This window comes from Pelodiscus sinensis, chromosome 31 (genome assembly GCF_052426305.1).
Source record: "Pelodiscus sinensis isolate ZL-2025 chromosome 31, ASM5242630v1, whole genome shotgun sequence".
NCBI classification, from domain to species: Eukaryota; Metazoa; Chordata; order Testudines; family Trionychidae; genus Pelodiscus; species Pelodiscus sinensis.
Genome location: NC_143082.1, coordinates 15,627,022 through 15,652,663, shown reverse-complemented (window position 1 = coordinate 15,652,663; position 25,642 = coordinate 15,627,022). Strand labels below are relative to the sequence as shown.

At 46.7% G+C, this 25,642-nt stretch overlaps 1 protein-coding gene across 10 annotated transcripts in view; it reads left to right on the top strand.

The window, feature by feature from the left end:
- LOC102445588 (homeobox protein Hox-C4) overlaps positions 1-25,642 on the top strand; it is a 99,871-nt gene that overhangs the window by 65,350 nt on the left and 8,879 nt on the right. For 3 of the 10 annotated variants that reach the window (XM_089774697.1, XM_089774698.1, XM_089774696.1), the window contains one exon: positions 238-4,137. The exons of the other annotated variants lie outside the window; for them this stretch is intronic. In XM_089774697.1, coding sequence (XP_089630823.1) covers positions 238-587 — 350 coding nt within the window. In that variant the 3' untranslated portion in view covers positions 588-4,137. The remainder of the gene's footprint in view (positions 1-237; positions 4,138-25,642) is intronic. 10 annotated transcript variants of the gene reach the window in all.

Genomic DNA, 25,642 nt, shown 5'->3' with positions numbered 1-25,642 from the left:
GGCTTTGTGAGGGGTGCATAAATAATTCAGTCTTTGGAGCCAGGGAAACCCCTTCTTATTAGAATAGAAAGTCTTAGGCTGCCAGAAGTTCTTTATAACCCATTTAGCTGATTACTTTTTCCTGAGCCACTCCAGATTTCTTGTGTGTGTGTGTGTCTCTCTCTCTCCCCCTCTCCCTCTCTGTTCTGTCTGCTTCTCTCTCTCTCTCTCTATTCATGCTCATCTTTGCTTTTCCAGTGAATCCGAATTACAATGGAGGGGAGCCCAAGCGTTCCAGGACTGCGTACACCCGGCAGCAGGTCTTGGAGTTGGAAAAGGAATTTCACTATAACAGGTACCTGACCCGGCGAAGGCGCATCGAAATCGCCCATTCCTTGTGCCTCTCGGAGCGGCAGATCAAAATCTGGTTTCAGAACAGGCGGATGAAATGGAAAAAAGACCACAGGCTGCCCAATACCAAAGTCAGATCCTCAGCTCCTTCTAATTCCTCCGCGGGAACCATTTCTGCTGCTAACGCAGTTCCCAGCGAGGACCTGTCGCCGGGTACAAACCAGGATCAACGAGCAGACGATATCACAAGGTTATAAACAATATCACTCTCCCACACACAAAAATTGACTCTGATTATTTATAGAATCTAATATATATATATATATTTTGGTTCTTTTCTTGTAGTTTTCCTGTGCGTATAAAACAAAAAACAAAAAAACAGTAAGGTCTTCCTTATGACCACAAGCTTTAGCTGCATGTTACATAGCATGAAGCCAGGTGACCGAGTACCTGCGGGTTTTTTACGCCATTTCAGGGTTTTATTTATTTTTAAGGGTGAGGCAGGGAGGGGGGGGGGGGAGCAGAGAGGCCAATGTTCTGTGAGACGAATTTAAAGAATAATCAGAAAAAAAAGGAGAATGTAGTTATTTGCCCTCTGCATGACACATGCACAATGCTCCAGCGAAAATAAAATGGAGCTCTGAAATTCTTTTGTATAAATGTGAAAAAGGCTAAAAAAAAAATCACACCAACCAGGTGGGGCGAGTTGTTCGTTTAAAATTGGAGAAGGGGGGCAGAAAAAGGAAGGATCGTGGCATATTTAAAAAAAAGAGCAAGGTTTAAACAAAGTCAGTAGCTAGGGTTGTTTTTTTTTTTTTTTTTTTTTTGTCGTGGTTCTTTGTGTTCTTGGACTGATTTTACATGATCATTGTAAACTTGCAATAAAGAGTTTTAGTGTGTATGTGAAAGTCCCAGTGTTCAATAAACCAGTGAGTGTGAATTAGTTTTACTTTAATCTCTGGTGGCTTATTTTACTGTCAACATTCCCCTTGCTCTGAAAAATATAATAATAATCCTAGGATTGTAATCTTAATTCCATGTGCACGACGTACTGCTTCAATTTAGTCTAAACAAATATGTAAAATTAACTCTGTACTCTAAATTTTATGACATCACAACTTGGTCACTGTGTTTCAATCTCAGATTCTCCCAGTCAAACGTGTACTGGAGGGGGGGGGGAGGGGGAATTTAGTTCTGAGAAAGGAGCATTGATATATGTGGGTTAGAATATCATTCATCCGTGCTTGGTTCCCCCCTCCCTAATATAAGGGTCTTCTGATTTTTTTTCTTTCTCTATACTTCTGTTGTTGTTTTTGTTGTTGTTGCCAGATTATGTGAAGCCGTTCATTCATAAAAGGTAATAGGTTACTTTTAATCTTCTTCCAAAGGCTGGGAAAGGTTTGGCAAAAAGGCAGGATTGCTCTTGGGTTCTGAAATGCAGAGTGGTGTGGAAAGTTTAGCAAGAAATTTGTCCCCCAAATTGAATGTTTGTTTACTTTCCTGGAAGGATGAGATAACAGCAAGAGTTGTGTGTGCATCCACCGCCGGTTTCTAGGCCCCAGTCGCTCGCCACTTTGCAGAACTACTGTCCCAGTCTGAAATAACATGGGGGAGGGAGGTCAGATTCCCAGGCAGGCCTGAATAAAAACATTTATTCTTCAAGCATTTAACACTCTCCCAATGCCTTGCATTAGCCTAGTTGGCCAGGTCTCTGTAACCCTCCCCAGAAGAAAGATTATTCCATCTGAATGAAAGGGCTTAGAGGAAGGGAATCTTTCCGCCACCTTTCTTTTTATTTCATTTGTTTCTCATGGTCTGTATTTATTTATTTTCTCCCCCAAACCTGTATAGCCCTCTCTTAAGCCAGTAATGGCCTCAGAGTCTATTGTGAGAGATCCTGAAAGGGGGATATAGCTGATGTTTGTTGTTTATCATAGAACTTGTACATGTAAAGTCCACCAGCTTTTTCCACTCCTGTTTAGCCACATTCATGTAATGGGAGACAAATGTTCCCGTAGTAAACAGACACCCGGTTTATCTGTAAACATTTTCCCCTCCAAGCAGAGCTATGTATTATAAGTGTGGTGTATTTTTTTCCTCTTCCTATCATGCTTTGCCTGAAACAGACATTCACACACATTTTACCAGTAAAAACAACTATATAAAAGAAAGTGAAATAGCTCCATAATCTGTAACAAAGCATTCTCCCAGGGCTCTTTAGTTCATGGAAAAAGAGACCCTTTATTCCCTTTACTAGGGGTTAGAGGCAGTGTCTTCAGACACCTTCCACCGTGTATATATATATATAGTGTAAAGACAGGAAAAGCTACAAAGTGCTAACCTTGCAATAATGAATGGTGCTGCTACAAAGTTGAACTGGGAACTCATAGGCAAGCTCTCTCTCGCTCTCAGTGGAAACCCACTTGTGCTAGTACTGCAGACCAAACCTAGTGGGGGGTTGGGGTGGAGTAGGTGGGAATATTACTGTTCAAAGTTTGATCTACTTTCCCCTCGCCCCTTTTTGCAAAGTGCATCATAACTTGCTGAAATATAATCAAGGGTGGGTGGGTTTTTTTGTTTGATGTGGGTTTTGGCATTGAATGCGAGGCGACTTTTGTTGTTGTTGTTGTTGTTGTTGTGTGTTCTCTGTGTGTGTCCGATGAGGAAGCAAAACAAACATGAATCACGTTCTCTACTGTATGGCCTGCATATGAAATAATTAATACTACTGCTACTACTACTAATAATTAATAGAATGAAATAAAGTCACGTGTAGGTATATGTCTTTGCATTCCTGCACTTACTTTTCTGTTCCAGCTCTTTGAGACTAACTTAGCTTTCTCACCTCTTCTCCGCTTGATGCTGAGTATTATTTAGCATCTTACTTAGCCTTTTAGACTTGGCCATGACACAATTCCTGGCATGGAGGGAGATTATGAATGCATTATATAGCCAGGCAGCAGGGGGAAGGGAAAAAAATGATTGTCCCTCTCTACAAGCAGCCTGCCCCATAGTCTCTTTTTAGCCTCCTGACGCCTCCATGTTGATAGCCTGAACGATACTTTATTGAAGTTCGGGTAAATGGCAATACCGGGTTCACGGAAAGGACAACTTTTCTATCCCATCAGCTTTATTCTAGCCAGGCAGGGTGACCTCTCAGCCCCCCTGACCCGGGTAGGTCTCACAACGTGTACCTTCTGTGTCTCCCTACATAGATTTAGAGGCACCGTTCACTGCTCGCGTCTTTGTAGATTTTACCATAGGAATGGGGGAGAGATGGGGCAGATTCAAGGCGTGTTATCGCATTGTGTTCTCACCAGGAGAAAAGGGAGAAGGGTGAAGTTACGGCCACTTCTCTCCTCTCGCTTCCCTCGGCGTATTCCCCAGCCGGCTCCTACTCCATGGCCGCAGTAGTGTCCCACGCCAAGTGCCTTTGCACTTAAAAAAATAGGGAAGTTTTTGCAAAGTGACGATTAAAACCAGGCGGTAAATGCCATCGAGCGAGACAATTTGTGTGCGTGTGGGGGGGGAGGGAGGATCATAGTTTATTCTGCTGAGGCGCGCACAATGGTCCAGAGATGTCCCATAGAGTTCAAGCCCCCCATGTCCCATCATTCCGTGGTCGAAGATGAGATGCTCCTTCCTGGGGTCCCGATTTACCTCGGCGACATATGGCCTCATGTAGGGGTTCACTCCTCCTCTCAGCCATTGTTTGATGCCTGGATATTCCCTCCACTTCCCCGGCGGGGCTATGAAAGTACCAGCATCGGCCACACATGTTTCTCGAGGATCCAATTAACAGCTCAGGTCAGTCCATTTTCACTCATTCTCTTCTTTAGTCCAGTTTGCTTGCACATTGCCTTCTTCGGTCGGCGTTTGTTGAGTTGAGTGTTGTTTTTTGGTTTGCCCCTGACAGCTGGATTTTTGGGGACTAGCATTCTAATGGGAGCTTCGGGGGTAGCCGAGTTAGTCTGTACAGAATAAACTTTACAAAACAACAAAAAATCTGGTAGCACTTTAAAGACTAACAAAACATGTAGTTTTGTTTTAAAAAAGCGATAAAAAGACGGTGGAAAGCCCTTGTGTACAGGCTCTGGGAAGCGTCCCCTCTTACATGTAGTTCAAACAGCTGTGGAACTTAGTTTCCTGTACTGCCTGCTAACAACCTACCGCTCCCGAGATGTTTGGGAAGATAACTCACCGCCCCCCCTCCCCACTCCCAAACAAGGGCCTTCGGCCCTCAAACGAAGTGGTTTCAGTTTTGTGCAAACTTTTCCCGTGTACAGAGACAGATTTCCCCACTTTTGCCCGAAGGCTCGTACCCAGAGGTGGCTTAGTTTCGCTGCCAGGCTTCTCCAGTCAACAGAACAACCCAATGTCTTTACAGCCTCTCGTGTCCTGCATCCATCCCTCCCAGAGTTTGAAAACGTTCGTCTGCCCTGTTAATTGTAATTAAAAGACAAACATACAGCCAGGGTTAAGTGAGTGAGTTACGGGTTGGCCACCATAACTGACAGCACCTCGAACGTGTAACTTATATTTATTGTGGTCTCCTATATCATTATCCAGAGATATACTTTTATGTACTTCCTAAGCTGTCCTTATGATTTATTTTGATGGGCAAAGTACCAAGCCAAACATTTTGGGACTTTAGTGAAATACTAGTATTTCCTTACAAACAGCCAGCCGCCGGTAGGGTAATGGTATTAGCAGTTTTCTGGCAAATGTCACCCTTTTCTGTTTGTTTGTCTCTTTGGCTATATATTGTCTCCCTGCGTGGAAAAGTATTTTCGCAACTCAGCCATATTTGAGTTAGAGAGAGGGGGAGAGAGAGAGAAAGTGTGTGTGTGTGTGTGTGTGTGTGCGTGAGAGAGAGAGGTTTATTTCTACGCAGGGAGATATATATTGCTCTGTAAATTATTCACTTTTTCTAAATTAATTTTTCCCATTCCTAAATTAAAGTTTCCCTTGCTACTTAATCCATCAGATGCATTGTAGATTTCCCTGATCTATATAATAGACAGAAAGATAGATACTTTGCTTTATACAAGAAAGATTTTTTTTAAACCAATCTTTGTATTACAATTTTAGCTGTTTCCGGAGATCATTTTCCAGGGGTATTTTGCTCTTTTCATTTTCTCCACTTTTTGTCTGTACTGCGAACTCCTGATTTCTTCTTTCCTCTTCTAAATGAGTTATTTGAGGTTCTGGGGCCAAATGTTATCCATGCTTCGGTAATATTTTGCCCTTTGTCTAGCTGTTTCTGTGGAGTAAACAAGCAACCTATAAGTCACCCAGACAAAATAACTCTAAATGCATGCAGAACGCAGTGGATATGGAAGAGACGTTTGAAACTGAGTCTGGCGAGGGAGCGATGTTATTCAAAATCCTGTTTCAAACTTTCGGATGGGTTCATTCTGGTGCGTTCCCTATGACAGCTGTCACTCAATCAGTTCTCTTTGGGTCTCGTCAGCCACTCATAAATATCCGTGTTATTACGCTTTCAGCTAAACAGTTTCATTTCTCTGGGGCTCAGATGTTAAATCTCATCCAAGTCCCCCCCTCCCCCAACTCATTCCCCTCTGGATGATTATTTATGCCTCGCGCTTCCTGCTTCCCAGGAAAAGTGAAATTATGAAGGACAATACACCTCTGAAAAACATTAACCTTTACTACAAAGACAGCCAACTTCTCTGGGAAAGCAGAGCGGGCTAGAACTAAAGTCGAGTTTCAAAGAGACTGGGGAGGCATAAGAAGTCCTACACGAGCATAAAACACTGGTTGGAACACTCGCCCTAGGGTGCGTTCCGGGGATAGAAGAGTGAATTTTGCTGGGTGTCCAACACATGGCGAAGAAGAGTTTTCTCCAATGCTCTTTTTTAAAACACGGAAGTAGGTTGTTTTAACCACCCTTTCCCCACCCGCCAAGATCACGCCTCTAGAGTCCTCGCTGCCTTACGCCTAGTGAATTTCACGGACTCTGTCTCAACGCGTTTCTTTCCCATTCGCGACCTAGGAGCGTTTTGCAGCCTGGAGTGCGCATTCCCCTTGAGTCACAACCTTGCACATTACAAGTGCACACACATAGAAGGAAGAGCACGTGCATTTATGCGCGCGCGCGCACACACACACGCAGAAACACACACACACACAAAGTCATAGATATGGGTACTTCAGTACAGAGGCGTACACACACGTGTGCATTGTATAGCTCCATGCACATACACACAAACTCACACAGACAGAGACAACATTAAAACCCAAACAGCCTCCACGTTGGTTAATCTTGCGAAACCTGCATAGTCAAAGCAACCTGCTATCTGGAGCGCCTCTGACATTACGGTTCTTTGGTTCTGACTAGATACCGTTCGGCTTACTTCTGGGGCTTGCATGCAGCAAAAGTTCTATCTGGCTTCTCTCCCTCCTTCCACCCAGTTCCCTTGAAGGGCCTATAAATATTTAAAGAAGCCCCAATAAAATGTTTACTCGCAGGTTTGCTTTGCATTAGCTAGGTCATGACCCCGAGTTTGGACAGCAGGACAAAGGAGGTTTGACTCGTGTTAGCGAATGGCATCATCCCAAATCAATTGTTTGGACCAGCAGGTTAATTTACTTGTTTGGCAACAACTCTAAAGTCTGGATGGGCAACTTTATCTAGCCCGAGTCTCTAGCCTCATCCAGGGCTGCTGAGAACCCTCTCTTATTCAGGAATCCGGATTAGGGGAATGGGAGAGAGTTTCCATTTCAGATTAGAAACCAAGGCGGGTTTTTTGGGGGGATAAATATGGGGCTAAATTGCATAATAACAAACAATCCCTTAAAAAAACATGTTCAGGAAATTTCTTTCTATTCTCCGCCAGGCTATGGTCCTGACGAGTCAAAATCCAATTCCTCCACGCTCCCATTTATTTCCTTGCTTAAATTCCGAGGTCCTGATTTGGGGAGTGCTTTCGATAAAATAGGGGTGGGGGGGGCTGAAGGGAATCAAACACCTCCCTCCCGCTAAATCAGTGGCAATTCTTTATTAACCTCGCTGGCTTCAACTCAATCCTAGATGCAAATAATCTACCGTACGAACTCATTTGAATTTAACCGTATCTTTTTCTGATGGAGGAGAGAAATAATAGTCTGGCATGCAACTTGCACAGTTCTCCCAACTGTAGGCATGGAAAAATAAAGCCTCTGGGGTGTGTGATGATTTTAACTGTAGCGAAGGAGTTATTTTGTGAGCGCCCTGCGTGGAAGAGCCCTCTAAAGCTCTTTTCAAAAAGTGTTGGGTGAAATTCTTTGCCTCCTTCTTACCAAAGGAGCAGATGGCAACACGGAGTTTAAAGTTGTATAAACTTCGCCTTAGTGCTAGAATGCCGTTCGCATGGGCCTCTGTGGGCACTGAAAGTATAAAGTTTGCTCTTGATAACAATATTTATATTTTCAGTATACAGAACTGACCCGGGGTGTATATACAGCGAGATAGCTTTGTGAAAGGCGCATGAGCCTGCAATGTGCTAAATATTTCAGGGTTAGGTTTTAAAGAGACCTGTCTTCTTCGCAGGCGTATTTAATATGGAAAAATGTTTATTACCCCCAAAATGTAGGTCATGTGAAGGGTGTGGAGGGGAGGCGACTGGAAAGCGAAACCCCACATTTGTACAAACAAAACCCTCGTGTGTCGCTTATTTCAGAATTCTCTTTCTTCTCCTGAAACTGGAGCTGTTTTCAGGGGAGAGAAACATAGGCGGAAAAGCGGGGAAATTTTGCTGTAGGAGACGTGTATGTAGCCGGACGAGCTGACTTTTTGGGGGGAAATGTTTTAATAAGTTTTTACTCTATAAAACTTGGCGGGCATAAATTGACAAAAATAGTCGCCCCGTGTTGGTCACTATAACCCAGGATGTGCGGGGGTGTAGAAACGGCTGTGTCCTTTCTTTGCTGTTACAATTCGCACCACAGATGAAGAAATACAGTATTGGGAATTGTTTATACTCCCCGGAGCAACACATCGCGACCTGTATTTTTTTAAAATCTAAACAGATCTCCTCTCTATCTGGAATCCATCCTTCTGGGTAGGAAGAAACTTTTTTTCCCTAATATGGGTAGAAAAGTCTTAGAACCAGCAGCACAAAGGTTATTGCGAAGGTCAACCGCCAACGCAAGTGTGTGCTTGTCAGAGTGTGTGTCTGTATGTCTGCAGTGTGTGTTTGTGTGTCTATGTGTGCCTCTCTCTCTCTTTTTCTCTGAATGTATCTGTGTCTTTTTGTGAGTGCCTCTGGGTGTTCAGGAGTGTTTGCGTGCCTGACTGTGTGTGTCTGGATGTTCGGCGGTGTGTAGGGGTTTGGGGGTTGTTTCTGTTTGGACGTGGGGGTGTTCGCAGAGCGCAGATCTAAGATTTGGCCTGCCCATTGTACAGAGGGAATTCCTTGAAAAGCCTTCACATGGGTGTCTGGCAAAGGCAAGCTGTAACTCCAACTGTTTTATTATGACCCTAGCAGCAGATGTTTTAAAGCTCCCCCCATCAGGTTTATCCCAGGACTTCTAGGCCTGCCATCCAGCTATTTTTATTCTTGGGGGGAGGGGGCCGGGAAGCAGGTTTGTTTGGGGGCTGATTCTTTCCATTTGATCGCTACCCCCTGTCTCCAATGACTTCGTGTAAGAGCCGGACCCTAAACAACACTGCGGATGGCGCATGGCTTCTCTTCCCCTGCGCCCCAGCTTTGCAAATGGAGAGCACCCGTGATCCGACCCAGACCGTCACTACCGGGGGACAGGAACATTTGGGGGGGAGGGAGAGAGGGAAGGGGGTAGGGCTTAAAGTCACATTGGGGCAAGCAGCTCTGGCGGACAGGCGTTTGAAGTACCCCCCTCCTCTCTTGGGTTGCCCTCCCTACCCCCCTTCTCCCTTGAGTTGGCAGAGCGGGATGGACCCACCCTCGTCCAAAGACCCCATGTGGCCTAGAGGATCTGAGGCGCTTGGCTTTGGGGTGAATAGGGGAAGGGGTGGGTGTGTTATGCTCCTCGCCTGGCAAGCCGGGGCTGGTAGCCATGGCAGAGCCGTCTCCAGTGGGGTCCTTTTAAAGTTTGAGCCTATGCCAGGCGTGTTCGGAGAGCAAGGCTGGGAGGCAGCTGAGGCTCATTAGGTTAAATTGTAAAACAAGAAGCGGTCCTGTAATACCTACGCCCTAGGGAAATAGTTCGAAATAGTCGAAACGATAGCGCAACTTATTTCGAAATAATAACCCCGAAATGACTATTTGGAAATAATTTCCCTGTGTAGATAAGTCCGACCCCTTTGCAAGTCAGGCAGTCAGAGGAGTCTCCCCTTGCAAATAAGTAGGAAGTATTATGCGTGTGTTTCGCTGTATAGCGATTGACCTGTGGCAATATGAGAGGCAAGCTTAAAAATACATCTGTGCTATTCAGATGCTGGTAAAATGCACGTATTTCAAAATAACTTATTTCACCCAAAATAGTTTCGAAATAGTGCTATGCCTCTTCACAAGCCGGGGTTATTATTTCTGAATAGAAAGTTATTATTCGAAATCACGTATTATTTCTAAATAATTTCCCAATGTAGACTGGGAATTGTTTTAGGGTTTTTTTTTTCCCAGCTGATGTTTCTGTTTAACTTATTGGAGGGTCTATACTAACTCACACACTGCTGTGTGTGCGTGTGTGGGAGAGGGATTATAGAATCCAATGCAATCCCATTGTTTCCCATCACAAGGTGCGAAAAATACTCTTGCTTGGGAAGATCTAAACAACGCCAGCCAAATAACCACACTGTCTCTTGCGGGTAACGGAGGGGCTCTGCGGTTTAGTTGTTCTCCGCTCCTCTTTCCTTCTGATAACGCAGAACAAATTTCATAACCACTTGCAAGGGGGCTTGACAATGCAAGTGTCAAACTTTTGCAAGCTGACACCCCCAGCAGCAAACGTGCGGCTCTGCTCCCCGCTTGCAAGTTCTCCAAGTTTTCGCGAACTGTACCCACTTTTTTTGGGGGGGAGGAGGAGGCTACGGAAAAGCCAGGCTGTCAGAAACAAAGCCCCCAATTAATGGAGACAAGTCGCTCGTGGCTTCCGTGAGCATGACAATTCGAATCCGTAGCATCTAACCACGACACCCGAAGTATATAGTCAGTGGGGCTGCTACCAGTCCACAGTATTTATCTGGATCTTCTTGGGTGCCTTTTTTTCACCTGGGTGCTGGCAAAGAATCCGACACCCCCAAGTAATGGAACCAGATGAGGTTTCTGTTCAGCTTCTGGGGTGGGAGCATTCTAATAACTAACGTATAAGATTCAACATCTAAGTGGGTTTCTTTTATTTAGAAAATAACCCCAAGCAATGAGGCCAATATTTGTTCAAGAGATAGCAGGACTTTGCTCTTAAAAAAGTGAACTGAAGTGAGGGGCAGCCAAAGGAAACGCGAGCCTCGAGAAATCTACCAGGGGATCTTTTGACAGCTAAAATCGTCGGCGAGCGGGCGAAAGGCCAGCTAGATGGGCGAAAATTCACACACAAAAGAACAGAAGAGACAATTGTTTTCCTATTAAAAGCCGCTGGATGCTCCGAAAGGAGTGGGGGGAGGCTGCATTCATTTCTATGATTCAGTACTGTTTAAATAATAATGTGGTCTTGGCAAAAAATGGGTCCCATCGCCAATTTTCTCTTCTCAGCCAGATAGCGCGCAATGATGCTATCTCTGTATCTACAGTTCAATGGCTTGAATACTTAATTTAGTCTATTTTTTCGGAACACTCCGTATACCCATAAATCTGCCGCTCTTTCTCTCTCACAATGGCAGCAAATAAAGAGCACATTGACTTCCCAAGCAGCCAGGGTCCAACTAACTCACAAAGATAATCTGTAACACGGCTCTGGAAGGGAAGGGAAGGGAAGAGATGGGATGAGATGGGATAGGTTGCTGCAGCCTAATCACCCCGACACTTATAAACAAATGGCGAATCTTCGGAAATTAAGTTTGCTTTAATAACCTTCCATAAACAGACTTCTGTCTTGGTGGCTGCAGAAATGATCCTGGTTGGGCAGTTCGCTCCATACATCACGCGGGGGGACCGGGGAGAGGTTTCCCTGCGCTCTGTTGTTCTACTAGGCCCTGCGTCTGGGCCGAAAGTCTGGCTTTACTCAGGCGAGGAAAAAGCTGGAAGTCAAGGTGACTCCTCTTGGAAGGAATGGGAAGCAGGAGGCGCCCCTATGGAACGAAGGAAGGGAGGGAGGGAGACAAGCAGAGAGGGAGAGAGGGAGGAAGGAAAGGAGGGAGAGAGACAGGAAGGGAGGAAGGGAGGAAGGAAAGGAGGAAGGAAGGGAGGGAGAGAGAGAGGAAGGAAGGGAGGGAGGGAGACAGGAAGGAAGGGAGGGAGGGAGGGAGGGAGGGAGGAATTAGGAGATGTATTTCTCATTCAGAAACTAGGAATTCCTGGTCTAATGTGACTGCTTATGAATAAAAAGTCACAGGTTGCTGAATTTAACCCCTTTAACACTAGACAAGATCTCACTCACTTGAGCACCAAAAGAGCAAGGTCACTTTTCCACGCCCTGCTCCCTAGGAATTGGACCCCAGGACCTAGGTGCTGCAGTGTGCCCGACAAAGGCATGGCTCTTGCAAAGGCCTAGACTTGCATACCCGTCAGAGGTTTGGCTTTAGCTGGCATGTTTGTGTGTGTGGATGGGGAGGACTCTCACAAGTTTGCCTTGTACACAGCTGAGAGGTGGAAAGAGCCCCCTAAGGTGGGGCCCCTAAAACAGAGGCTGCTCTGCTTAGGGCCAGTGCTGACCTATGAAATAGGGGTTTGAAGTTTATCCCTCCCAGATGTGCCCTAGCCCCCAGGTGGAAGGCAGGCCAGTGCCCGGTCACACTGGGGAGGTTGCCCCTTCACTGGAGAAGCACTTCCCACCCCACTTTCTTTGTCATCTCAAGTTTCAACCAGGCCTCCCTCCACCCCATCCTTGGGCGGGGCCGGCGGGATTGGTCCCGTGGGAGGAGAGGGGAGCTGTTTACACCAGGGCCTGAAATGCTGCGGGGAGCTCTTCACAGTGCTGGGCGTTGCCTGTCTGACTGCGTCCTGCAAGGGCACCCGGAGGTCGTGCATGGTGGGAGCAAGCCCCCTGCTCCCACACAAGCCCATTTCCACAGGTGTTAGCACTTTAGCATGGGGTGGGGTGGGGAGAGCTGTTGCTGCAGTACCAGAGCCTGAATGCAGCCAGGGGGCAGGGCGGTGGGGCAGTAAATGTTGCCCTCCAGCCTTCAGGGAGGTTGTTAGGGGTGGGGGTTTAGGCTCTGGAATATCACATCGAAAGAGCTGTGAGTATTTTCTTCTTCCGTACACTGCCTGCCTACGTGCGTCCTTTTTGTGGCCTGTAGAACCCTCTATTATGAATGTGGACAAGGCCAAAGGTCTCGTGTGGGTGCTTGCGTGCGGCATGGGGGGTGTGGGTGTTTGAGTGTGTTTGTGGTTTAGCATATGTTTTGTGTATAGGGTATCTATTGTGCATCCATGTGCATCTATTTTATATGGTATGTCGGTGTCTCTGTGGGTTCTTGCACAGCTTATGGATGTATGGTTGTGCGTCTATGTGTGTTTCCATTTGGTGTATACAAGAGTGTGCATGTGTGCTGGATAGGCCTCTGGGATTATGTGTGTATATTTATTTGTGGTCTCTGAGTATAGGTGTTGGTGTCTGCAAAAGTGCTGTGTGCGCGTCTGTATTTGAGTTCAGTCTGTACATGCATATGTTTGTGTATACATGAGTGTGAGAGTATACGAACATGTGCAAGTGTGTGTGGCTGAGTGTGTATATTTGTATGTGCATGGCGTACAGGTATGTGCCTGGTGAGTGATGTGTTTATAGTGTGAGTGTCAGGGTATGTGCGTATGGTGTGCAGTTGTGCTTGTGTGATGACAAGAGCTCAGAGGTGTGGATGTGTGTGGTGAGTAAATAATTTGTGTGGGAAGCAAGAACATAACTTTATTTCCATTGCGAAGTTCCCATCTAACCATAAATATCCCTGAAGGGCCATTCCCCTCATGCTTCTTTCCTGTTGGATTAGGGGAACAGGGCCCTGAAAGGATGGACAGGCACACTAGGCAGATGGGGTGTGTCAGTTCTCAGTGCATGGGAGAGAAATAATTAACCCAAACTCAAATGCGATTGAACTATGCCGTAAAACTATGCAACCCTCCAGTCTTCTAAAGAGCAACACCTTTGATCTCTGGACCCTTTCACTGAAATTTACCATTAACCTCTTTGTTGCACTTTCTTCATAGATGTGAAAATTTCGGGGTGAAACACATTAATGTGAGTGTTTTGCCACTGACTTCAGTGGAGCCAGGATGCTCCCTTCCCTTAGACTGGTAGAATAGAATTGGATTTAGTTTACAGGAAACTGAAAAACAACAACCCAGAATTGAAAAAAAATTCCCAGAATATTTTTATGGACTCCCCCTGTCCTCGAGAAATTATTAAATCACAAGGGACCAGTTGAAGCAAAATGCAGGACAATGTAGCACTTTAAAGACTAACAAGATGGTTTATTAGATGATGAGCTTTCGTGGGCCAGACCCACTTCCTCAGATCAAATAGTGTTTGTGGTGTTGTTGTTGTAGCAGTTTTGACCCCAAGGTATGAGAAGGACAAACTGAGGGGAGAAATTTTACTGGACAAATTTTTATTGGGGAAAGAGGCACGCTTTCGAGTTCCACAGAGATCATCTTCAGGCTCAGTGGAGCTGGGGGTTCTTCCACCAATGCAAGTAAGGCCAATAAGGGTATGTCTACACTATGGGACAAGATCAAATTAAGATACACAACTTCAGTTCTGTGAATTGCGCAGCTGAAGTCAAAGGACCTTAACTCGGCTTTTGGTGCTGTCCACGCTCCAGGAAGTCGAAGGGAGAACACTCTGCCTTCGACTTCCCTTCCTCCTTATGGAAGAAGGTCTGCCGGCATCGACCAAAGTGCCCCTCGTTGTTTGAATTAGCTGTCTTCACTAGTTCCACTAATTCAAACCTTGGGAGATCAACAGCAGCAGCTTTGATTGTTCTCTAGTGTAGATGTACCAGGATACCAGGGGTATCCTGAAACAGCAACTCAGCATCTACACAAGATGCCCTTTATTTTGAAATAACAGGCATGCTATTTTGCCATCCCAGTAAACCTCATTGCACGAGGGATAACGATGGCTTGAACTAGTGCGTTATTTCAAAATTTGGTGCTGTGTAGTGTGGCAAATTTCAAAATGAGCTATTTCAAAATAGCGCAAATTGTGTATCTTATTTTGAGTTGGGGTGCTGTGTAGACGCACCCTAAAAGACATTACCCCCCTGACCTTGTCTCCCTCCAGTCTACACAGTAGGGCATACCTCAAAATAATCAATTTGCGCAGCGTATTTCAAAATTTGGCGCTGCCTACACAGAAGTGATTTTGAAATAAATTGCTATTCCGCTGACTTCCTTAATCCTCATTCAACGAGGTTTACAGGAAGTCGGAGTAAGAAGCCCGTTATTTCAAACTTATTTCAAAATAATGGGCTTCTTGTGTAGACAGTGCCTAATGTTATTTCAGAACAACGGACATTATGACAAAATAACTATGCTGTGTAGATATACCCTGGTTATCTGGAAATAGTAACTCCCCAAGTAACTATTTCAAAATAACTCCCCAGTGTAGACAGGCCTGTACTGTTCTTTGTTTCAGCCAGGCAACCCCATTTGACTAGGGCCGGCCCGAGCTATTCATGCGCCCGGGCCCCAGAAGGGTGGTGCCGCCCCCAGGTGCGTGACTCATGCATGGCCCCACCCCCGGGTGCCCAGCACATGCGTGGCGCCACCCCGGACATGTGGCGCATGTGCGGTGCCACCCCCACCTGGCCCGGCAGCCCCGCGCGGCGCCCCCTACAGTGGGGCACCACAGGCGGTAGTCCGGTTGGCACGTTCCTTGGGCCAGCTCTGCATTTGACCCCGCAAGTCAGTGCATGCTAAGAAAAATAGCCAGGAATCTAAAGAATGGATGGAAACCCTACAATACCTGGGAAGCAGAACACGTCACAGAATTTCCTCCTCATCCTCCAGGCACCTACAGACTGTCTATGGAGAATGACTGAAGGGTTGTTAGATACTGGATATACTAGGAGGCAGTGGTGTAGCGAGGGGGGTGGGAAAGGCAGTTGCCCCCCGGTGCCATGCTAAGGGGGTGCCAATTTAGTCCCCCTCTGCTCTCCCTGTCATCCCTCTGCGTGCCTGTTCCTCCTCCACCCGCTGCCCCCATCTGAAGCCCCCTCCCCGCCTCTCTGCCCCCAGCCCAACCATCCTCCATCTCCGCTGGAAGGTTAGTGCATGCGGGGGCCCAGCCCCAAATTGGAGGGGGTGGGGGAAGACATGGGACAAGCTCCCCCACTCCTCCCAGGGTCGGGCTCAGTTGTGCGCCAGGTTCAGGCTCCCATTGAGTGGCGGCAATGGAGGGGGGTGTGTGCAAATGTTGCCTTTACCCCCATAATACCCTCGCTATGCCTCTGCTAGGAGATCCCAAATGCCTGCACTTAAAAGTTACGCCTCCTAAGTCCCTGCACTATGGGTACATCTACACTGCAACACTATTTCAAAGTAACTTAGTCCATGTCTACACAGGAGGCAGTTATTTTGAAATAGTGTTAAAATACTGTCAAGCTAGAGGATTTCTTACTCTGACTCCTGTAGCCCTCCTTGCATGAGGAGCAAGGGAAGTCGGAAGAAGAGTGCTCTGTTTCAAAATAAGTGCTGTGTAGATGCTCCCAATTCCAAAATCAGCTATTTTGAAATAAGCTACGCAATGGGGCTACATCAACACTACGAGTTTTCTCCACAAAAAATATGTTAATGAGGGGCTCATTTGCATGAGTCACAATCTCATTTGCATATTTTCTGCCGATCTGTTTTTGTGCTAGGGTTTTTGCGCAAAAACAACCCATGTGGACATTTTCTTTTTGCGCAAACCCCATTTTCCCACAAGATCCTTATGCCCCAAAAAAGGTTTACCAATCTTGCAGGAAAAGGGGGTTTTGCACAAAAAGAAAACGTCCACACTGCTTGTTTTTGCACAAAAACTGTAGCAAAAAAAAACGCATTGGCAGAAAATATGCAAATGAGATCGCAACGTATGCAAATGAGTCCCTCATTAGCATATTTTTGGCCAAGAAAACTGTAGTGTAGGCGTAACCTTGATGTAGCTCAATCTGGGTATGCCTAGACTCCACTCTAAAATAGATACACAATTTGCGGTACACACATTGCGTATCTTATTTCGATTTCATTTTGAAATAGGCTATTTCAAAATTTGTCACATCTACATGGTGCCAAATTTCAAAATAAAATTCGAGACAACTCTTATTCCTCATGGAACGAGGTTTACAGGGATGCCAAGATAGCACGTCCGTTACGTTGAAAATTATTTCAAAATAGCGGACGCGTTCCTTGGACGCAGGGGAGCTATTGCGGGTTACCTCTGGTGTCCTGAAATAGACTTGCAGTCTAGACGTACCCTCAGTGTAGCTTATTTAGAGTTAAGCCCTGCTGTGTCGACTCAGCCTGAGTGCAGGGACCCAGGCGTGGATGTCTTTAAGAGCTAAAGCCAAGGACGTGGTAAGCTTAGATCAGCGGTCACCAACCAGTCGATCGGGATCTCCCAGTAGATCTTGGAGCCTCTGACAGGCAATCTTGACAGGTTTGGCCAGGAAGCTATGGCGTTGCCCCTCCCCCCATTGTCATGCTTCTCTGGCCCTCTGCCTTGGAGCTGCCCGTCCCCAGAAGCCTCCTGCTTGCTGTGCACGGTGTGGGAGGGAGAAGAGGGGGGACTGATGTCAGGGTGTCCCTCCCCCACTCCTGTACCCCATCTACACACAGAGAGAAGGGGATGGAGGGAGCTTGGTATGCAAATCTGTCACTCTCACACACTGTAGAATAGCAATAGAGATGCAGCCACGTTAGTCTGGTCTTGCTGAAACAAAAGACAGGACGAGGCAGCACTTTAAAGACTAACAGGATGGTTTATTAGGTGATGAGCTTTCGTGGGCCAGACCCACTTCCTCAGAAGGACACTGTGTGTGTCTCCGTGATTCTAGCACACACGCACTGTCCTTCCCTCGCCTCTCCCTACCCAGCACACACGTGGGGGGTTGTTACTACTTGTACTGCTGGCAGAGTGGGGGTTTGACTGGTCTGTGCATTTCATCACTTTCATTTCTCTCTTACGTTTAAATTTAATTCTTTGAGTAGTGAGTTCTAAAATGCAGAACCTGGTGTGGCTGGAGTCATTATCCCTGTGATCATTGCTGCTCCCATTGATCAGTAACGGGGAACCGTGGCCAGTAGAAGCTGGGGGCTCAGTGCCTGTAGATGAGGGGCAGCACATGGCATCATGGGTTGCAGAGGATACCAAACTGCTCAAGATAGTTAAGACCAAAGCAGATTGTGAGGAGCTTCAAAAAGATCTCACCCAACTAAGGGGTTGGGCAACAAAATGGCAAATGAAATTTAATGTTGATAAATGTAAAGTAAGGCACATTGGAAAAAATAATCCGAACTATACATACAATATGATGGGGACTAATTTGGCTACAGCTACTCAAGAGAGAGAGAGTCATTGTGGCTAGTTCTCTGAAAACATCCACTCGGTGTGCAGCAGCAGTGAAAAAAGCAAATAGAATGTTAGGAATCATGGAAAAAGGGAGAGCGAATAAGACAGAAAATATCTTATTGCCTCTATATAAAACCATGGTACGCCCACATCTTGAATACTATGTACAGATGTGGTCACCTCATCTCAAAAAAGATATATTAGCCCTGGAAAAGGTTGAGAAAAGGGCAACAAAAATGATTAGGGGTTTGGAATGGGTCCCATATGAAGAGAGATTAAAAAGACTTGGACTTTTCATCTTAGAAAAGAGGAGACTAAGGGAGGGGATATAATAGAGGTCTATAAAATCACAACTAGTGTGGAAAAAGGGAATAAGGAAAAGTTATTCCCACAATATAAGAAATAGGGCTCACTAACTGAAATGAATAGGCAGCAGGTTTAAAACAAACAAAAGGAAGTTTTTCTTCACTCAGCGCACAGTCAACCTGTGGAACTCCTTGCCAGAGGATGTGGTGAAGGGCTAGAACTTTAACAGGGTTCAAAAAAGAGCTGGATAGATTCATGGAGGTTAGGCCCATCACTGGCTGTTAGCCAGGATGGGTAGGAATGGTGTCTGTAGCTTCTGTTTCTCTGGAAGTGGGAGACAGGGGAGGGATCATGTTAGGATTACGTGTTGTGTTCCCTCCTTCTGGTGCATTTATTATTGGCCACTGTCAGCAGACAGGATACTGGGCTAGATGGGCCTTTGGTCTGACCCAGTATGGCCGTTCTTATGTTCTTATGGAGCCATTGCTTTACATGCCAGTTGCTTTCAGCAGTGGTGCAGGGCCAGGGCAGGAGTTACCCTGCCTTAACCCCACTGTTCCACCACCCAGAAGCCATCTTAGTTAAACGGTGCCCAGCCAGAGCCGGCTTCCTGAACCCCTGTACCAGCCCGGAACCTCCTCCTGCACACAACTTTCTGCCCCAGACGTGAGTCCTTCCCAGAGCTTGCACCTTGAATCCCCTCCTGGACCCCAGTCCCGCACCCTGGGCTAAGCCCAGAGCCCCTCCACACTCCAAACCCCTTGAGCCTGCACCCCAACCCCCGCCTGGTGAAGGTGAGTGAGGATGGAGGAGGAAGAGGGACGGAGTGAGCAGGGTGAGCCCTTGGAGAAGAAGCGGGAAGGAAGCGGGGTAAAGCTATTTGGGTTTGAGGTAGATATGACATTGCACTTACATTGAAAGAGTGATCTGGTGCTTACAAAGGTCGGACACCCCTGGCTTAGATGATACAATTTAGTTTGTAAAATAACAGCTTCCTCCAATACCACTTCCTTTTCATGACCCCTGGGCTGGGTGGGACTTTAAAAACTGCCCCCCCCACCCCCGCCTTTATCTTCAACTTCTTCACGGTGCAGACCTAATGAATTTGCTTTGCCACACATAAAATCCGAATCCATGTTTTTCCTTCAATTTTGCATTCCTAATATCCTGGGGAGAGCGACGGCCTCGCATTAGCAAACCCACAGGCTGTTATTAGCAAACAGCAGACATGACCCTGGCACCGTGCAACCGGGGGCATTGGGGGTTTTCACACGACAGAGGATCGGAAACTGTTAGGCTGTGTGCACTCCTAGGGGTACATCGACACAGCACCATTATTTCAAAAGAAGGAGCGTTATTTCGAAATAACCGAGTCCAGGTCTACCCAGCCGGTGGTTATTTCAAAATGATGTCGAAATACTGTCAAGCTGGAGGACTTCTTACTCCAACTCCTGGAAGCCTCATTGTATGCGGAGGAAGGGGAGTCAGAGGAAGAGTGCTCAATTTCGAAATAAGGGCTGCGTAGACAGCACCAAAACTCGAAGTAAGCTGTTTCAAAATGAGCTACGCAACGGACAGTAGCTCCATTTGCACAGCTTATTTCGAGCTCAGCCCTGCTGTGTAGACGCACTAGATTTGAAACCCTGTTGTATAGCGGATGTATTGGCACACATTGGTATTGGGTTATTTCTCCCATAGGGACCATAGCAGAGGGGGCTTCAGTGCCCGTCGATTAAAAGTAACTTCAGTGGAGCAGAATAGGATGAGCCTTAGAAATTGGTCCCTGGTATCTCCCTGCCTCGGTGGGGTCTGATCAATACAGTGTGTCCAATGAGGTTGGTTGGTTTCCCACATCTGTTTCCACAGATGCCTCAGACCTGCCCTGGATGTTCTAATGACTTGATCCTTGTGTGGGGCTGTGTGGGAGGGGAAGAGCGCCTGGGTTATTTACCTCTCCAAAGGTGATGGAGGAAAAGGCCAGGGAATCACCTTTGGGATTCTCCTTGTGTGTGGAATTCCAATGTGCGGAGTGTGCGTTTCCCTTTCTTTTCTTTATTTCTTCTGTGCCAAAACTGGTTACGGGAGGTACCCTCGCCATGCCTTCTTGCTGCTTAGCTCCCACGCAGATCCTGCTCTGAAGGCATGTGCCACTTCACATCACAAGGTGGCTCCCCGATTTAACACCAGAACCAGTTCTCGGGGGAATACTTAGGGCACAGCTAGTGTTTTGGGGTATGTGTGGGGGGGAGGAGACTAGCCTCCTTTTTATTTATCATCCCTTCATAAATTACATGCATAAAAACACCCCACTCCACTGCCTACCATAAATACACGGTTTGGATATTACCCTAAAACCAACTCCCACAGGCTCCTAAATTCCTGGGGCAAGGGGTTAAAAAGAAAGTAATGCATCCAAAGGACATAAACTATGCACAAACTGTGATCTTCCTAGATTGCGTCTACACAGCAGCGTTATACTGAAATAACAATCTGAGTGTCTACACAGGAATTCTGTTATTTGGAAATAACATAGAAATAAGGGATGGTTTATTCCAACTTCTATAAACCTCATTCTAGGAGGAATAACTCCTCTTCCAAAATAGCTATTTCGAAATTGCTGCAGTGTGGACGCTCCATTGCTGTTCTTTCGCAATAGCTCCTCATCAGGGCCATTCTTTTCTAGGCTATGTCTAGACTGCAATGCATTTCTGGGATACTGGAGGTATCCTGGAAAAGCAATTCTGCATCCAAGGAATGCATCCACTTTTATGAAAAATTTTTTGGAACAGCAGACGCGCTTTTTCGCCATCCCTGTAAACCTTGTTCTCCAAGGAAGAAGGGATGTGTCAAAAGAGCGGGTTTTTCTGAAATGTGGTGCTGTGTAGATGCGCCAAATTTTGGGAAAGCCTCTTTTGACAGAAAAGCGGGAAAAGATATGCAAATTGCGGATATAGCCCAAGTAATTTCTTCCCAGTGCCTCTTGGGGTTCTAAATGGAGAGAGCGTGTCCACATTATGGGAGCCTGTCTCTGATTAATTTAGAAGCTTCTCTGTAGTATGGATGCTCCATTTAGAAATAAACTAGTTTGGAATATATCTTCAGGAATAGCTTATTCTGAAAGAAGCGTGCCAAATAGACATACCCTTATGAGAATCCGTGACGCTGTGTTTACTGTGACAACAGGCCCATGAACAAATGCAACACAACTACGGTGTATTGGAGTTTTGTAAAATGGTCTTTAATGAATAAACACCTCAGGGGGAGGGGGACAGGTCTCCATCATCTCCGAAGCTTTGCTCAAGGACAGGGGCTGGGAGGAAGAAGGATTATGTAGCAGCACAAACACTTCAGGGTCTCCCCTCCCTCAATAAAAGACTCGCCCCTGAGGTCTGAATTAGCAGGTTATTCAATATAATGTTTTTTTACTGTCAGAGCTCCCAGTCCTCATCCCAATACATCCTTGCCAAGGCCAGGCCCATGCCACACCCTTTGGTGTGGAAATCGAGGTGACACTAGCTAAGCTGAAGCAAAATGCAGGACAATGTAGCACTTTAAAGACTAACAAGATGGTTTATTAGATGATGAGCTTTCGTGGGCCAGACCCACTTCCTCAGATCAAATAGTGGAAGAAAATAGTCACAACCATATATACCCCCCCCCCCTGCATCCTCCTCCTGTTCTGAAATGTGATTTGTCCTTTTCATATGTGTTCATTTTTTTTAATTGTATCCTTTGGTATATATGATTGTGACTATTTTCTTCCACTATTTGAGCTGAGGAAGTGGGTCTGGCCCATGAAAGCTCATCATCTAATAAACCATCTTGTTAGTCTTTAAAGTGCTACATTGTCCTGCATTTTGCTTCAGCTACCCCAGACTAACACGGCTACATTTCTATCACTAACTAAGCTCTGAGCTTGGATTTGTGGATCACATAGACGCCCTGTCCACACGGTTGCGTGGCATTATTCCACTGCTCCAGCGTTTTTTTCCCCCCCTTCCTCCGTACTCCAGATCAGAGAAAGGAGACTTCCCGACTCGGGTTGCTCTGAAGCAAGAGACCCCCCGTCTCTGGAAGTGTCCGGAGCGAAGAGAAGACGGTGAGGTATTTAAGTCACTCCAGACAATTGCTCATTCTGTAGTGAGTTATTATACTGGTGAGCCAAAGGTCAGTAGAAAGGATAAGGGCGGCCATAAAACCCGGCACCGCTAGCATGCGTTTCCTATAGAGATTATCATTATTGGCTTATTAATACACGATAATGTTGAATTATACACGGCTATAAATAGGAGAGGGCTGACTTGCGGCTTTAAATATTTTATGAATCTCAAAGCGAACATTGTAAGCCCCGCCATGCGGCCTCCGAATCAGGAGAAAGACTCAGCTGCTTTCTCTGGGCCAAGTTTTGTTGTGTTTTCTTCAGCGAGCAAAATAGAAGCGGTTTAAAGAGCAATCGAAGGGAGGTTTGCCCCCTCCGAAGCGGGCGGGCAGGCGGTGTGTTTAGGAAGCGCTGAGTTCTTTCATGTGTTCGGTTCTCAATGTGTGGCTGAAATCCTGAAATCAAATATTGTGATGCAAAAGAAACACACAAACCGACACAAGAGAAATCGCTCTGCAGTTGCGTGCTAAGCAATTTGCAATACACCCCCCCCCCTCCACAAATCGGAGGCGATTTCGATGGAAAAGCCGCCCTTTGATCGCTCCTGGGGTAGGAGCAGCCCAAGGAGAAATACACAGATGCACTGTCCCCTCATGTTTTAATTCAGCGCATAAAAAGAATAGCGTGTACCAAGGCGAATCTCATTGTAAAATGCCCCCCCCCCCTTTCTGGAATATGCTGGTGGATTTTTCGGTTCGAGAATATCCAAGATCAGATTTTAATTTGTATCTCGCTTCCTGACGGTTAAGTTCCCTGGTGGTGAAATATACTTTCTCATGTGCCTCCCAGCATCGTAAATCTGCCGAAACACAAAGTTCATTCGGGGAAAAATCAGTAAAAAAAACAATACCAGCACGTGAAACCTAAACAATATTTTAAATGGAAACTCACATGCACCATTGCTTCAGCCCCCCCCCTTTCACTGAAATATATTTCAGGGCTTCAAGGAGTCGAAAATAACACCCAGGCTGGCTTTTCGGTGACACAAATACACGGAACGGCCGCGCAAGATTGTTAGTTACACCGCACATACAGCGAAAGTCACAACCGGGCGCCGAGAGGGTCTTGCCAACCGTGAAAAAGATGTGCCCATCCCATCACTGGAGCGTATTTGGTTTTAAAAAGTCTGAATGACAACAGACTCATACATCGGACACGGGCACTTGACACACACGTGTGTATTTTTAAAATACAGCCGCCCTCGCCTCGTGGCCCCCCGCCCGAAGTACCTGCGACAAAATTATTCTTCCTCTAGTAAATCTTCTACAGATGCGCAGCCCAACGAGGCAGCTGTCCGCGCGCAATGTGCCCAGCGCCCTCCTAGCTCGCCCGGGCGTCGCCAGTAGCAAAACACGAGCGATTCGAGCTAGTTTACAAATGCGTTCACACGCTCGTGCGAGCAGGTTTCTCTGGCCTTCCCTGTAGGAAAGCGAGCCGGTGCAGCTGCCTTCGGCACAGTGTCGCCTTTTTAAGACAAGCATCCCCGCTTATCGTTACATCCTCTTCCACACTGCGCGCTGGCCCCCGCCTCATTTCATCAACCAAGCAGCGCCCTAACCGGAGGGGGCCGAAAACAAAGTTGGCGTCTGAGCTCCGCGGCCGTGCTTGTCTCTTCGCCCCCACACGAAACTTTTCCCCCTCCCCGCCTCACGCCCCCCCCTCTTCTGCTTGGGTTCTGGATCCAGCAGTCGCCTGGCGGTAGGAGCGTTGGAGCTCGGCTTGGCTTTCTGTAGTCGTGCGTGTGCGTGTGTGTGTGTTGCAGCCGCTCTGCTCCCGACTGAAGCGTGGGCAAGAGAAATAACACAGACACAACCCACCACTCGAGCTTTTTAGGAAAAGTTGCAGACTTGCTAGGGATTCCTCGCCTCGAACCTGGGCTTTTCACAAGACTCCTTGATGCACTAAGAGATGCAGAGACTGTAGCTCCCCCCTTCCCCCTCCTTGTTTACAGCTACAGAAGGCAAAAGAGTCATAAATCTTAGGGCAGCCCTCAGAGACAAGTACATTTGTATGCATCGTTAGAACTAGCTAATACCTAAACCCATTAGCAGCCCGTGTAGAGCTCGAGTTTCCGGTGTACATTAACTTACAGTTAAATTCTGGAGGAGAGGGCATTGCGAATTAACATAAACTAGATCCATCACGGAGTTTGTCATTTTAGATTAGTCAACCATGGATTTTGTGTGTGCGCGCGTTCAACTTTTTTTTCCTTTCGAACCCTTCCAGCGCTGTGTTAATTTCAGACAAGGGGTTGCCTTTTTTGCATAAATGCCATAAATCATACATCAGGACTTAAAAAGAGAGACTAGTACAGGCACCCCAATGACTGTGCAAATTAAACAAAAAACAGTAATGGGGGGAAGTGAAACCAAGATTTGTCAGTGAGGAGACAAGAAAAGATCTGGCTGGCTGGCTGGCTGTCCGTCCGTCTATCTACATACATACACCGTATTATCGATCGATCTATCTATCTAGGACCAGGGTCCTCTATTAGCAAGAAGGCGAGGTGGGCTGCAAAACACAAAAGGCTCCGTTACGGCAGCTCACACTGGAACCTAATGGTGGAAAGGGCCAAATTACGAACCCGGCGCACAAGCAGCCCCGTCGATGTGTGTTGTCAATTCCTTTCAGCGCGAGTCGATCGATTCCATCGCCCAAAAGGGACCCTCCCCCCCGTCCCTGAGATCCATTACGGTGCCTGTTTCCTGCCACCAATCAATGCTTTTGTGTCTTCTCGCCACTTGCCCCGGCCCCCCCAGCTTGGCTGTCACGAGGCTGGGTTTGTTCGCATATTGCTCTCTCTCTCTCTCTCTCTCTCTCTCTCACACCATCATCTGCATCACCCCCCCCACAGACAACCCCCCACCATCATAATCAGCATCATGCTCCCCCCAACCCTTCCACCATCAAAATCTGCACCCCCCTTTGTTTGGAAAATCCCCTCTCCTCTTGCTTCGCCTAGATGCATAGCCCCCCCTCCTTCCGCCCCCCCTCCAGTCCTCGTCTCCCCCCCCCCCCGGGTGGGTTCCACACAGATGATCCGAACTTTCCTCCTGCGCCCGTGAAAGCGTTAAAGGGGCTGACAGCCGCGGCCAGCAGCCGGCTTTTGTACGGATGATTTATGGCCCCAATCTTGGTTCACCCAGAGTTCACATGGATTTGCTGCAGCTGAGGGCTAAAAGATGGTTCCCCTTGACAAGTGTGACTATTGGAAATGCCCCC